Raw genomic sequence first — 14428 nt, forward strand, 5'->3', positions numbered from 1 at the left:
TTATTTTTAATCGAGGCACCTCCTTTTTCAGCCTCACCACTTCTTAAAGTTCTAAACAAGTCGATGTGATTTTTTTTGGACTGAAATGACCTAGCACACTGCTGCACACCAGTTAAAAGCTCTGGAGCGTTAATGTGTACTCACTAAAAGTCTGAAATGAAAATGCAAGATTAGCTCTACATTTTCAGCTGTCTGTGTATGCCATTGAGCCTTGGTCTGTACTAGTGAAAACAGTTCCCATCCACTTTCCATACTGGTACAGCAAGAACATGGTAACTTTAAGAAAAGTGGATGATAAAGGGTGATAATTGCATTAATTATAACATAAGGTATAATCTAGTGCCAATTAAATTGATTTTTTTTTTCTTCCTGACACAGTCATTATGATTTACCTACCTTTTTATTTTTTTTTCTTTTTTTTTTTAATTTTTATTATGAGAAGGTCTTAATTTGACGTAATTCTTGTCTTACTTCTCTCTGTGACTGTTAGTTTTTGTTTGCCCGGGGACGTTGAAAGCAGTCGTGGACTCACCGTATTTATATGAAGCTGAGCAAAAAGCAGGTGCTTGGTGCAAAGACCCTCTCCAGGCTGCAGATAAAATATACTTCATGCCATGGACTCCGTATCGCACGGATACTTTGATAGAATATGCTTCTTTAGAGGACTTCCAGAACGGACGCCAGCAGACGACGTACAAACTCCCAAACCGAGTGGATGGTACTGGATTTGTAGTGTATGACGGAGCTGTCTTTTTCAACAAGGAAAGAACTCGGAACATAGTAAAATTTGACTTGAGGACTAGAATTAAGAGTGGAGAGGCCATAATCAATTATGCTAATTACCACGACACCTCTCCGTACCGATGGGGAGGAAAGACTGATATTGACTTGGCAGTTGATGAAAACGGTTTGTGGGTAATTTATGCTACGGAACAAAACAACGGGATGATAGTAATCAGCCAGCTGAACCCCTACACCCTGCGCTTCGAGGCCACCTGGGAAACCACCTACGACAAGCGGGCAGCATCCAACGCCTTCATGATATGCGGAGTCCTGTACGTGGTGCGGTCGGTGTATCAGGACAACGAGAGCGAGACCGGCAGGAACGCCATCGACTACATCTACAACACCAGGCTGAGCAGGGGCGAGCACGTGGACATTCCTTTTCCCAACCAGTACCAGTACATTGCCGCAGTGGATTACAACCCCAGAGACAACCAGCTCTATGTGTGGAATAACAACTTCATTCTGCGATACTCCTTGGAGTTTGGCCCACCTGATCCTGCCCAAGGTAAGAATTTCTTTTTTTTCTCATTTTGATCTCTTGGTGTTTCCATTCAAAGAAATAAGTTACGATATTTTTGGTCTTAGATTTAGCCCATGACAGAAAGGTGAGGAAAGGAGGAAAGGTTTTTTTGTCTGCACTGTGCTAAGCTGAGCAGCATTACAGCGGTGCAAGACAAATTTGCAGAACCTGTGAAGAAAAATAGAATTACTTTATTTGGTTTACAGGCTTGTGCTGTTCTTTTTTTGCCTTTTTTCTTTTTTTTTTTTTTTTTCTTTTTTTCCTTTTTTAAATGCAAGTGTGTAGCTTTTCTGTGGTTGAGAATGAGTTGGGGAATTATTTACTTTATACCATCAGTCAGTTTGACTCCAACAGCTAAGCTGAGTTTGAGTTGCTTCGTGCTGAGCCCGAAGCCCGTTCCCGTCGGCTCGTTGTTACCTGCCTTCTGAATTGATTGCAGCACACACGCAGACCTTTTAACTTCTTGGCGCCAGCAGTGCAGAGCAATGTGTGCTGGGAGGTCCCAGAGGAGACATATGGGGTTAATGTGCAATACCAAGCATAAGTATTTTTCTGCAGCCTTATTTTCACAGTTTCTAATGTCGGGTTAGACAAGATTGTCTGACATCTTTTTAGTGGATTTCTCAGTAAGCCCCTTACAATTGCATTCCAGCTTGCTAGAAGTTAGTAGTACTTCCTAAAATGAAAGATACTAACTGTCAGAAGGGAAAAGAAAAATGGAAGTCTTTAGGTGTCAGAAATCCCTAAAAATGACATGAACAGGCACAGCCACATATTAGCATCTACAGAGGAGAGTAAATACGGGGAGAAATGCTCTGTGGCAGAAGATATATGCAGCAAAAATCGCTTTAGCAATGAAAGTAATACTTCATTTCTCTCATCTAACTGCTATGCATGTTTAGCAGCCGTTTCTTCTACCTCAAGAAAGTAATAATATGGCTTCTCCACATGAAAAGTAGCTGTCCTGCTTCAGCAAAGCTGATTCATGCACAGCAGTGCAAACTGAATTATGCACACAATTATAACAACACACATACAGCTTTACCAGGTACAAAACTGCATATGAGGCAGAAGAACAGGGTGGTGTAGGACCAATATGTTAGTGATCTCCAAAGCCATGGGTGATCTCTCCAGTCTGCTGCAGACCTCCCTGGCAATACCTGGCCAGGCTCCGACAGGTTACAGGTGTTTGGGGAACTAGCCAGCTTTGCTCTCTGTACATAAAGCAAGTCCACTCCTCAGGGAGGCTTTGGAGCTGCTCTTAGCAGAGAGATAAACCACCTGTGTAATTAAAAAAAAATTAAAGCTTTCATTTTCATATGTTCTCATGCATGCCACTTTTCATTCAGTTCATTTGAGTCAAAGATGCATTTTAAATTCTCTAAAGCTTTAAGAGTAAGAGGAGAAGATGGAGGTGCAGGCTCTAAGTAGCTTTTGCAGTTCAGGCAGCTGCTGTGAATGTGAAAAAAGCTAATCTTTAAGTCACTGCATGGAAGAAAAAGTGTAAAGGAGAAGCAGGGACAGAAAAGGCTTTGTGGAATCCTTCGTTCACTTTAGTAAACCTCCAAACGTCTCCAGTTAAACATTTCATAATGTTTTTACTGTGAGAGAGCCTTCAGGATCTTAAGATAGTGTATGTGATGGCCACATCCCATCTTCTCTCACAATCAGATTTGTGCATCCACCAGCACCCTTTTCTCTTCCTGGCTTCCTTGCTGGCATGCAAGGCAGGAGCAGAAATTGTTTATTCCAGCAAGACCTAGGCAAGAATGGGTCCAGGGCACGCTGCAGGGTGCTTGCCTCTCCTCTGAGCTATTTGCCCATTCACCCATGAAGACAGACAAGGAATATTTGAGTAAGTCATGAGTTTGGGTTTTAAATGCATTAGGACATCAGTAAATATGTTTTGATTGTGGTCTTTTTAAAATATAGAAACCAAATGAAGACACTTATTTTATTTGAGCATGTGATGCATAAATTCACACAGTATTTTCCTTACATAAAGCCAAGACCCAATATTTTAATTTTGTGTGGGTATGTATATTGCAGATCTAAGAATATGTTTCAGGTCATTTCCTCTTTTGCCTAAGCCAATTGCCTGTAGTTAGAAACTACTAAATGAAAGGAAAAATTATCTAACATAATTGTCCTTGAGATGTACTGCTATAAAAGCAAGGAGAAATTCTTTATGGTATCTACTCTATATTTATTTCTAATATATTTCCAGTTCCTCTTTGTTTCAATATAAATTCTGTATAAATTGCAGCTCAGTCCTTCAACTATTATATAAAGGATTTACATGTGTAATACACATTTGGATTTTTTATCTCATATGGAATTAGATCAACTTTTAAGCATGCCCGACGAATGGCGTTTTTGTGCTTTTTTAATTCTAATTTGGTTTGGGTTTTTTGTGGTCAACTCAGATTCCTTAATCATCTACTCAACAACATAGGAGTTACAATAACATACTGTAAGTCACCTAACAAAAGAACTTTCTTTTAGTGTCCTTTGCAACAGTACTTTAATATCAAGTATTTAATGGTGTCACAAGGTCAGTGTCTCAAAATTGGAAGTCATGGCCCTTTCTTTTCAAATGGTTACCTTGGGACCATTGTGAAAAACTCAGTAATCTGTGTTCCCTCTGTTGCCAAGTGCGAAATAATGATAGATAAGACACACACTGATTTTTAGTTTTCTCCCTATATATCTGTCTTGGCTATTAGTTTTTGTCTACACCACAATGTCCAGCTACCAAGTGCTTCAAAAACACCAGTCTTTCTTCCTACATGAAAGATGAATTTGTCAGATTCAAGTTGCACTTTCCCTTCAAATTTGCTCCCAGGGCCAAAACTTGGGCTCATCCATGTCCTGAAACTCCTGGCTTTGTTTTCTGTATTGTCTCCTTCATTTTTAAATCTGCCTGTTGAAACCTCTGAAATACCACTGCAATTAACCTAATATTGACCTTGCTCTTGCTGCACACCTACACCATTTTCTCTTCTTGTGACTTTCCCAGTATCAGTATTTTCTTCGTCTTCAGGAGAAACTCTTCCAACTTCTAAAACTGTACCTGCTGGAGACAGACTACTACTTTAGTACTCAGACAGTGGGGGCTGCAGCCCTTCGAACTCCTCCCTTAACCCTATTCTTTTTATATTATTTTCTTCCTGCTTCTCTCAGAAATTATAGTACACAGATGTATCATAGAATGATGGAAGGATCATTAAGTCCAGCCATCAATCTCACCCTGCCGAGTTCCCCACTGAACCACATCCCTGAGCCCCACGTCTGCAATCTGATGCTGGGCAAATGCCCCAACTGCATTTGCAAAGGGTCCTCCTGTTTCTGCAGTGCTTGTGCCTGCCAAGATGGTGCATTTGCAAGGTGTCTGCCAAGACAATGCTACGTGTAAAACATTCAGCCTGCAGCTGTGCGTTTCTGGTGTAGATGTAGGAATGGTTTTCAGAGCTACAGCTGTCAAGTACCGCTCAGATGTTACAGAGGAGCATGTTTTCTACAATTAAGTGTAAAAAGCATTTAAAAATCAGAACCCTAATTTTAAAATGAAATCAAATATATCAGGCCTTGCAAAAAGACACTGAAAAATTAGAGACAAGTCAGAGCTTTTAAATCCTTGGTAAAATTAGTGGATATATCCAGTTACATTCTTTCTACAGGAGGTACTGGGGTCCAAATGAATCCTTGGTGAAACAGGAATTTTTAATGGAATTCTAAGTTAAAACACCAGGAAGAATGAAGGAATTTTCCCTCTGAAAAGTGAATATAAGCATTACATTGTAAGGTTTCCTTGGTAACAAAAAGAAGATAAATCCTTTTGTTCTGTGTTAGTGCATTAGGGAGAGATTTCATCTACACTCATCCCAATTTGTGCTAACTGTTCAAACTGTAGTTGTCTCCCCTTTTGTGCCATGATACCCATCATTAAGTATTATTGGATCACTGCAGGAAGAGATGGATGTTGTGAGTATGGACAGAGCAGAAACTCAGATAGTAGCGTCACCAAGGGCTTGAAGTAATAGGAAACTAGTGCAACACCAAGAATCTACAAGAAAGTCATGCAGCAAACTAAGTAAATTGGGTCTGTACGTGTATATCAAATCTGATAGACTACAGATTAATTAAAAGTGGTTGTACAAGCAAAGACAACATAATGGGGACCAGATAGCATATTTCTTAACCACAGGTATTATGCTATTTTTTTTGTCACATGTGTTATCATTTTCAAGGTATACATTTATAAATGACTATGTAAACATTTCACTTTCAATTGAATGGGATTTGGCAGGGTCAATAGAGTCCTGACTAACATAATAGCTGGAGTCACCTATAGGTAATTAGGTGACTCTTAGTACCTTCCCTGCTATTCACTGAAGTGCAAAAACAGGTACAGAGCAGTAATAAGCAGAAGGCAGGAAAATTCTGATTTGCACAGGTTTCTGATCTCTGTTGCTTTACACAGCAGGTCCATGTATGACACCTTTTGAGAATAAAGGTGAGCACATAGATTTTCATGTGTCCGAATAAATTGAAATACCTGACCTGTAAAAATATACATTTAACTGAAAAATCTGTGCAGCTGATTTCTCAAATGACCTGGATGCCAGAGGGCAGAAAGAAACCATTCTCAGAAGGGGCACATCATTTGGGCATTACAATTAAGACAATTGTAAATATAAGGTTAGAGTTGTATTTTGGGTGGGGATATTTTTTATTTGGCTTGAATTAGTTTGGGTTTTTAAACTTTTTTTATGCCTGCCTAGAACAGAAACCTCTTGGCAAGGTTGTTAGCTTGTGTGCCTCCTCTAAATCTGTTCTTCACTGATAGTTGGGGAAAGAAAGTTACTATTCCCCTGCTGTCCTACAGCAATTGTGTTAAGTTTTTTATAGACATCACACTGCTAAACAGGTGTTAAGTTTTACTCCAGTGGTGTCTTCATTTTTAGTAACAGATAGGATACATAACTGTTTAAATCAGATGTTAGGAACTGCATGAAACAAATGTAAATTAATTACGCCTCAATTTGAGTCTTTGGATTTACGTTTTTATTGCTCTTTTCTCTTATTTTCTTAATTTTAATTACTGTTTTCAGCTGATAATAAGAAGAACCTATTCTTAATAAAAAAAGAAGGCAGAACTAGGTTTTGATTTTCTCCTCAGCATATCAAGCCTAGTTAAAAGTCAAAATAGAATCTCACATTGTAAAAGTGGCTTTTTTGGTGTTGGACAAAAACTACATAGCTTCACCCCTGCTGCTTAGAACAAGAGGTTAATAACCTTGACATGGAGTTTGTTCTTCTTCTCTGCTGCAGCCTATTAATCATTACTGCCATATCTTGTATTGGCCAAGGCTCTGCGAGGCAGAGCCCACAGATGCCACCACCCCCAGCTCTCGGAAGGACACACATCAGGTGGTGGCAGCTGTCATGTGTCTTCGTGCAGCTCAGGAGAGTGGCCGAGCAGATTAAGTTCCCACATGTCATTAAAGACAAAATGACATGCCTTCTAAAAGCTAGATATACTCCTTGAAGTGATGTGTTTGGCTGTTTCTTAGTTTTCAACCGCCTTCTTTCCCAGACTTCCAGCACTGTCTGAAGTTTCTTGGTGCATTCTTAAATATGCTGACTTCTTTTCTAAAATTTGATTGAAGAAAAACTTCTGCTATATTTTTAATTTTTTTTTTTTCTTTTGCGAGAGGTAGTTTCAAGTCTTCCTCTTACGATGTGAGATTACTTATATATTTCTATGTAGTACCCCCATGCTATGCAGGTCATTTTTTAATCATGGCTGATAGACTTTGAAATTGATTTTAATGGATAGCATGAAAGTTGTACTAACTAAAGTTGTGTAATGACAGCAGAATTATTTTAGCTCAGGGTGCAACACCAAATATATTCTGAAAATTGTTACCTCACCACTGAACTTCAAAGAGTTTTATGAATTCTGACACTGATATTTTGCTTCTGAGACAAAACTGTCCTAAACATTACAAGGTTTGAGTAGTAATTGCAATAATGCTAATATCCATTTTGATGTTTAAATATGTATTAATTAGCAGAGTGTATTAGGAGATGGATCGTAATAATTGGTTGTCCCCTGCATCATTCCCCATCCCCACGAGCTCCCTGTTCCCAAGGACCTGATTCAGCAGGCCTTGCCTGACACTTGTGCAAGTGATTGCAAATGCTTTTGACAAATGTTAATTGGGAAGCACTAGAAGGCTGGATGCATTGTAATCAAAAGCAAATTAGAGCAGTTTCACAAGATGTCAGGCGAGCACTTGCAGAACAGATCTGAGGGTTTCAATAGTCGCTGGCTACACCACAAGTTCAGCACAATTACACAGGCTGTGTTCAAGCAGCCAAGAATGAGACTGAAGAGAAGACAGGCTCTGCAGAAGTTTGTGAGCAGGAGAGGGATGATGGGCACATCTTTGCCTTTAGTCTTGAAAAAACAGATCATGATGATCAAAACTTCACCCTAAATTCATGTGCAAATAAAAAAATAAATTAATATTCTAAACCTCTAATATAAGTGAAACATAACTGAAAAAGGGTTTTGAAAAAATTGTGATTTGCCAAATGGCAAATTTAATATTATGCAAGACACTAATTTACAAAACAACTGATGAAAAAATAAGACTGCTCTTCATTTTATTTTATTTTTTATGATTTAATGATTTAAAGACAAGCTGCGCTGTTCAGTAAGTCAAGAGTGCAATGGTCTAGCAGAGGCAGAAAAAAAGAGAAAGAAAGAAGCCAAAAATTCTTTTTGTGAGCTTATTTGTTCTCAGCACAAGCCTCTGTACTTTTCTGTGCCTGTAAAACATTTTGAACACTAATGAATATTTGGAAATAATGATAACTGTTGCAGTTGCTTTGCTCACTTGCATTATTTCTTAATATCCACGTGAAGGTGTTGCACACCCATTCCAGACTCCGCTAGCATTAATTTATAATTTCTCTCCAAAGCCTGAGATCCCTGGCATGGCTTGGGCTGTACCTCAGCAGCTCCAGCTGTGAGTTCCTGCTGTGGGTCAGTGGCAGGAGCAGCTGCACATCCCAAAGAGGAGGGATTTGGCCTAAGCCTGGCCTGGTGTTTCATAGAAGATGAAATCTCAGTCCTTGCCACTGGCTTGTGTGAATTGTGTCTTCCTACCTGCTCTATCAGAAAAGGATGTTAAGGCCCCAAATGTTCAAAGAGGAGAATGCCATGTGCCTGCTGGGTGCTGCCTCTGCTTGGAGCTAATCAGGCATGCAGCTCTCTCAAGCAGCATAACTGCTGGGTAGGAAGATGTTATCATAATTATTGCCCTGGAAGGTGTGTACTGGGTGGCTTGAAGTTTTGGGGTCTGTTTTTCAAAAATGGTCTCGTTAGTTACAGCCCGCTGCCTTTGTTGTCAAAGCTGGACTACATTGTTCACGGCACACTGATTCAAATGATTCTATCTATTGAGTTGTTCCTGCTGCAAATGTGATTAAGTAATCTTTAATTGCTTTGAGCGTGTTTGTTATGTACTGATAATTCCCTAGTATGCCTTTCAGCTTTTAGAAATGTAACTATCAATTTTATTACAGAAGAGATTATTTGGAGAATGTGCTGAAACGTCATAACAGTATGAGCTGGGAGTAAAAAAAGAAAAAAAAAACCAAAAAAAATTCAAAGTTATGTCTAAAGCATCCAGAATAGCAATAAGAGTAATATTAGATAAAGAAAAGGAGACACCAGAGAATCCTTGAAAGCTACATAAATAGCTTTTAAATAACTTTTTTTATATATAATTCAGAAGTAATTTATTTTATTATTACTCTGTTTTTTCCCTGTGCAGTGCCTACCACAGCAGTGACAATAACTTCTTCAGCAGAGCTTTACAAAACCACAGTGTCAACCACTAGCACTACGTCACAGAGAGGTCCCATAAGCACAACATCAGCTGGAGGAACAAAGGAAGGAAGCAGAGGACCCAAACCACCACCACCCGTTTCCACAACCAAAATTCCTCCCGTGACTAGTTTTTTCCCTTTGCCAGAGAGATTCTGTGAACCAACTGAAGCCAGGGGGATTAGCTGGCCTCAAACACAAAGAGGAATGATGGTTGAACGCCCTTGCCCCAAAGGAACACGAGGTATTGCCTTTAAAAATACATCTTGATTTCAAGCAGACATTTCAAAAGCAATATGCAGCTCTCTCATGATGAATATTTTTTAATCTCAGGCTGTCTGTCCCATGATTTTTTTGTTACCCAGAGAGTGCAGTATCTACAGGCAGTGGTCAAGTTATAATCTGCAATCGTCATTTGAGCGTAGCCACAGAATTACCTTGTGCTTGCACTTGTGTGAATCCAGGTCAAATTTTAGGGCATTGCTTGAGGACTGTTCTGAAATATGCTTACAGCTGCCTTTCTCATTATGAACTCCCCTCTGGATGAGCTCCAGGAAAAATCAAGGGCTTTTTGTTTGTTTGCAGAAAACGTCTGGTATTTTTCACTGACATTTTTTTTTATTGCTCTTTGTAATCTACATTATTTCCTTACATTTTTGTCAATTATTGTCAAGTACTACCATTAGCAGCATTCAGAACTGAATGTTGTTTAGGAGCACAGTGTAGCCAATTTCCTGAATGCATGCAGAAAAATGGTTTCCATTTCACTGTAGTTTTCTGCATCTGTTGTAGGAACTGCCTCGTATCTCTGCGTGGTCTTAACGGGAATGTGGAACCCCAAAGGCCCTGATCTTAGCAACTGTACCTCACACTGGGTAAATCAGCTGGCTCAGAAGGTTGGTTGAAACCTTTTAATCTGGCATACACTGGTGATTAAGGATTTTAACTCTGAGCATTAATATTTCAGTTTGTTGAAGTTGTCTTTATTGCTCTGTGTTCATTAAAAGTAGAAGGAGTTATGTGTACTCTGTGTGCAAAGCATTGGCCAACAGTTAGGTTCTTATGTGTGTTTTAGTATGCCCTCTATAATTCTTATGTTGAATTTGTGATTACATGTTCTCATCACTATTTAAAACAAAGTAGCTTTGTTTGTTTTCAAAAACCAAAAGCAATATTTGTGTAAGAAATCAAATACTATACAACACACAGCAGAACCTCTGATATACAGCAGGGGTTTTTTGTTCAGTAAAAATTACGCTGTAATAAATAGATTTTTGTCTGAGTGCATTGATAACGGTATGATTAGACTGCAGAACCACTTTCTGTGTTTTCCTTCCCTACTGAGATTTACAAAGTTTATGAAAACTGGATAATTTGTTGTCAGTACAAGGCTACTTGACTTTCAAATGCCTCAAGCACTGGTATGAACAAACAGATTTCTTACTGTCTGATAATGGCAGTAAAATGAAAGTGAGGATGAATAGAAGATCGAGCCCAAAAGTCCCACTCAGATTTCTGGTTTTGAAGGCTGTTAAGAACTGCTTTTGTGTGTCACGGATCTAAGAACCTTTAATCTTCTGAGATAAAGAGAACGTTATTGGTCTCAATTAGTTACAGATTTCAATGTATGTGCAAATGGTTATTTCGCCACAACAAAGGTACGCAGGGAATTGGAATTAGGAGCCACAAGCAGAACAAGGAACCCTACTGAGATAATATAAACTGTCATTTCAGATCAGAAGTGGAGAAAATGCTGCTAGTCTGGCCAATGAACTGGCTAAACACACCAAAGGACCAGTCTTTGCTGGAGATGTTAGTTCATCAGTGAGGCTGATGGAACAGCTCGTGGACATTTTGGATGCTCAGCTTCAGGAGCTACGGCCCAGTGAAAAAGACTCTGCTGGAAGGAGTTATAACAAGGTACACACCTCCCATCACCTCCTCCTGCTGGGATAACAATTGCTCTTGGGTTTGGTATTTTTTTCCTTTCAGAAACATTAATCCATACTTTGTTCCTGCATGTGTATAGTTCTGGAATAAGCATATGAGAGAAAACAGCAGTAAATACACAGCAGAAAGTTGTAATTACCTTCTTTAGGGAATAAGATGTAATTCACAATAGCTGACTGGTCCTAAAATACATAGCTGTGTCCCATATTAAAATCTGGAATGCATTATAGTGTGAGGGAAATGAGTATTAGCTCTCAGAAATTCTGTAACAAATCAGCGTGTTTATCCAGTGATCCTTTTAACCCTGAACATGTAATAAAATCAGTGGAATTCTGCATAGGTGCAGGGTTTTACTTTAATCCAGCTTCCTGCAGAATAATAGCACTTTCTTAGACTTCTAAAGACACCAACATGACTTATAATTGATCTTTATAAAAAGGCCTTACTGCACATAACTAAAACTTGAATTAATGTTTTCTCTGGAAACATGTTCCAAGAAATATTTCAGAGAAAATGTGTCTTTGTGGTTTAAATACAAATTACAGTGTTATTACTTTTCCTCTTTTTCTCAGAGGAAATGCTATATTTCTCAGCCTCTTCCTTGCATGAGCCTAGTCAGCAAGCCACAAATGAAATATTTTTTCATCCTTCTTTACAGAGAGAGAGATCCATGCATTTCTCTGTTATTTTGGCAATAGTTTTATTTACAGTCCCTAGATGCCCTTAAAATTTTTTTCCCAGAGACAGATCAAGTGCCCACACACAGATTTTTTCCTTTGACCTTTTCATACAAACCCCACCATTTGGGCAAAAGATATCTAGACACCTGAGTAAAGGTTGCTGTGCTGCTTTTGGCTGGGGTAGAGTTAATTTTCTTTACAGTGGCTAGTATGGGGCTACATTTTGGATTTGTGCTGAAATAAATCTTTAATTTCTTTGATAGAAAGATCTTTCATATCTTTGATAGAAAGATGTTTTTCTTAATGCTGAGCAGCACTTTCACAGCATTTTCTTCTTTTCCACTGATGCACTGTCAAGGAATTTGGGAGTGCATGGGAATTTGGGAGGGAACCTCTGAGGTCAGCTGACCTTGAGGGTATTCCATACATATGCTGGGACATCATACTCAGCATATAAAGCTGGTGGGAATTAGAGAGAACTGGGGGACTTGGAAGTTATGGAGTTTGTCTTCCCAAGTAACCGTTCCATGATTGATGGAGCTTGGCTTTTCTGGGAATGGCTGAACACCTGCCTACCCATGGGAAGCAGTGAATTAATTACCTGGTTTGTTTTATTTTGTTTTACCTATTGAATTGTGTCTATCTCAGCTCATGGATTTTGTCAGTTTTGCCCTTGTGATTCTTTCCCCAATCCTGCTGGTGAGCAAGTGAGCAAGTGGCTGTGTGGTCTTTGGTTGCCAGCTGGGCTTAAACCACAGCTGGGGAAAAACATTTCCTATGTAATGTTCTTTTGTAGTCATCATGGAGAAAAGCTAGATTATGTCCAGGCTGTCATTCAAAATCAGGATTTGAAACACCAGAGTTTTTTTTTTTTTTCTCTTTCTGAAGTTTTCCAGAATCTTTCTAACTTCTGATTTTCTTTTTCCTTATTAAAAAGCTCCAAAAACGAGAGAAGACGTGCAGGGCTTACCTTAAGGTATATCTCCTGTGCTGTCACCCTGCTTTCTCCCTGCTTCAGCAACCTGCCACGCTTTATCATCTTGCTGCATGATCCTATGTATTTCAGTCTTTGATAAATGTGTATTGTGCCCCATATCAACTTTACAAATGTTGGCTTTGCACAGGTATAACACTCAAAAAAAAAAAAATCAAAGTTCATACCTCTTGTACCTTAACTTGTTTAAAAAACTAAAAGAGCAGAAGGGATTATTATCTGAATTGGAAGTAACATCTCTCTTGTAATAAAATTTTGGGCAGGAGTAAAAAGCTTGCAACTCAAAGAAATTAGTTCACCTTGGTAGAATTTTATATCAAAGACTGTTTAATTTGCTTGTGAGAAAAATGTACATTATAGCTTGCTTTGTGTGTATTCTTATGCCTAGTAAAATCACTTCTTACAGTTTTAAGAATTGTTACAATTCAGTGACTTGAGGATACAATGCAAAGACAAACATTTCTCTAACTTCACTAGTAAAATGTCTGCCACGTGTCCCATTAACAGGCTGTATAGAAGACGTTGCTACCTGATTTCCAGTTCCTTTCACCAGCTCTAGAATGGTTGCCCATAGTGGCCAGCTCCTTTGCTGCAGTACAATGCCAGTGATGCCACCTCGCCCCTATGAAGGGCAGAAAAAAGTCCTAGGACAGACATGTCTGGCTCTGAAAGATTTTATTGCAAATTTTTTCAAAACTTCTTTTAAAGTCCTAATTTTTACTTGTATCCTCTGAGATGAAATGTAAGAATTATTTCTGGAAAGAATTTTGAAATACTTTACAACATAATAAAAAAATTCAGACTCTTACTGAAAAGAGATTTCTCTGTACAGGGCACTTCTGTCTTTTATCCCAAAGCCCTGGAAGTGCATGGGAGATGTCCAGTTATACAGAAATTTGACAAAAAAGACAAAGATCTGGAGAGAAATTTACTTCTCAAGCAATAATAGTTGTAATAGGTTTTTATTAGCAAAAATATTTTAATAGTAAAGGGTAATCCAGCAGATGTGGTTTGGGTAGAGTGGAGTTTTCTGCTTCCTTTCCATTAGCAAACAGGATTGTGAGAAGAGCAGTAACGAGGCTGCTCCGACAGCTGTGTCACAGGGGCTGTGGGGTTTTTCCCATACGTTTGCCTCTGTCTGAGAGGAGAAGAACTTCAGAGATATTACTGGGCAGGTGATGACTTTCCACAAGGAAAATGCAGAGTTATCCCATAATGAAGGAAAAGCATACCGTATCAATGAATGCATACCGTCAGTGCTGTATGGCGATACATGAGAAACCAGAGCAGAACCTTAATTTCCAACTGGTGTCATTTTCTGTAGGTCTCAAATGGGCTTCTCTGCTTAGATAAGACTAATAAACCTCTTGAAATTACAAATCAAAAGCTGACTTACACTATGCAAATGAAGCGAGTTCCCACTTTGTGACAGAGAATTCATTTGTACCTCAGATTAGAGACTCCAATCTGTATTTCTTAGTGACTAATGAATCTGGCCTCTGCAGACCAATTTCGGTTCCACTCTAGTTAATGGCTGCAGCAGTATCAGTGCGAGCATTTTGACTATTCTCCCATTAGAGAAAGAAAAAAGGCTT

General features: G+C 38.9%; 1 protein-coding gene across 27 annotated transcripts in view; it reads left to right on the forward strand.

Moving 5' to 3' along the window:
• The window catches only part of ADGRL2 (adhesion G protein-coupled receptor L2), a 157330-nt gene that overhangs the window by 111398 nt on the left and 31504 nt on the right, over nucleotides 1-14428 (forward strand). For all 27 annotated transcript variants that reach the window (XM_074546008.1, XM_074546005.1, XM_074546004.1 and 24 more), the window contains 5 exons: nucleotides 491-1291; nucleotides 9157-9453; nucleotides 10002-10105; nucleotides 10944-11129; nucleotides 12777-12815. In XM_074546008.1, coding sequence (XP_074402109.1) covers nucleotides 491-1291; nucleotides 9157-9453; nucleotides 10002-10105; nucleotides 10944-11129; nucleotides 12777-12815 — 1427 coding nt within the window. The remainder of the gene's footprint in view (nucleotides 1-490; nucleotides 1292-9156; nucleotides 9454-10001; nucleotides 10106-10943; nucleotides 11130-12776; nucleotides 12816-14428) is intronic.

Source organism: Zonotrichia albicollis, chromosome 8 (genome assembly GCF_047830755.1).
Source record: "Zonotrichia albicollis isolate bZonAlb1 chromosome 8, bZonAlb1.hap1, whole genome shotgun sequence".
Taxonomy (NCBI): Eukaryota; Metazoa; Chordata; class Aves; order Passeriformes; family Passerellidae; genus Zonotrichia; species Zonotrichia albicollis.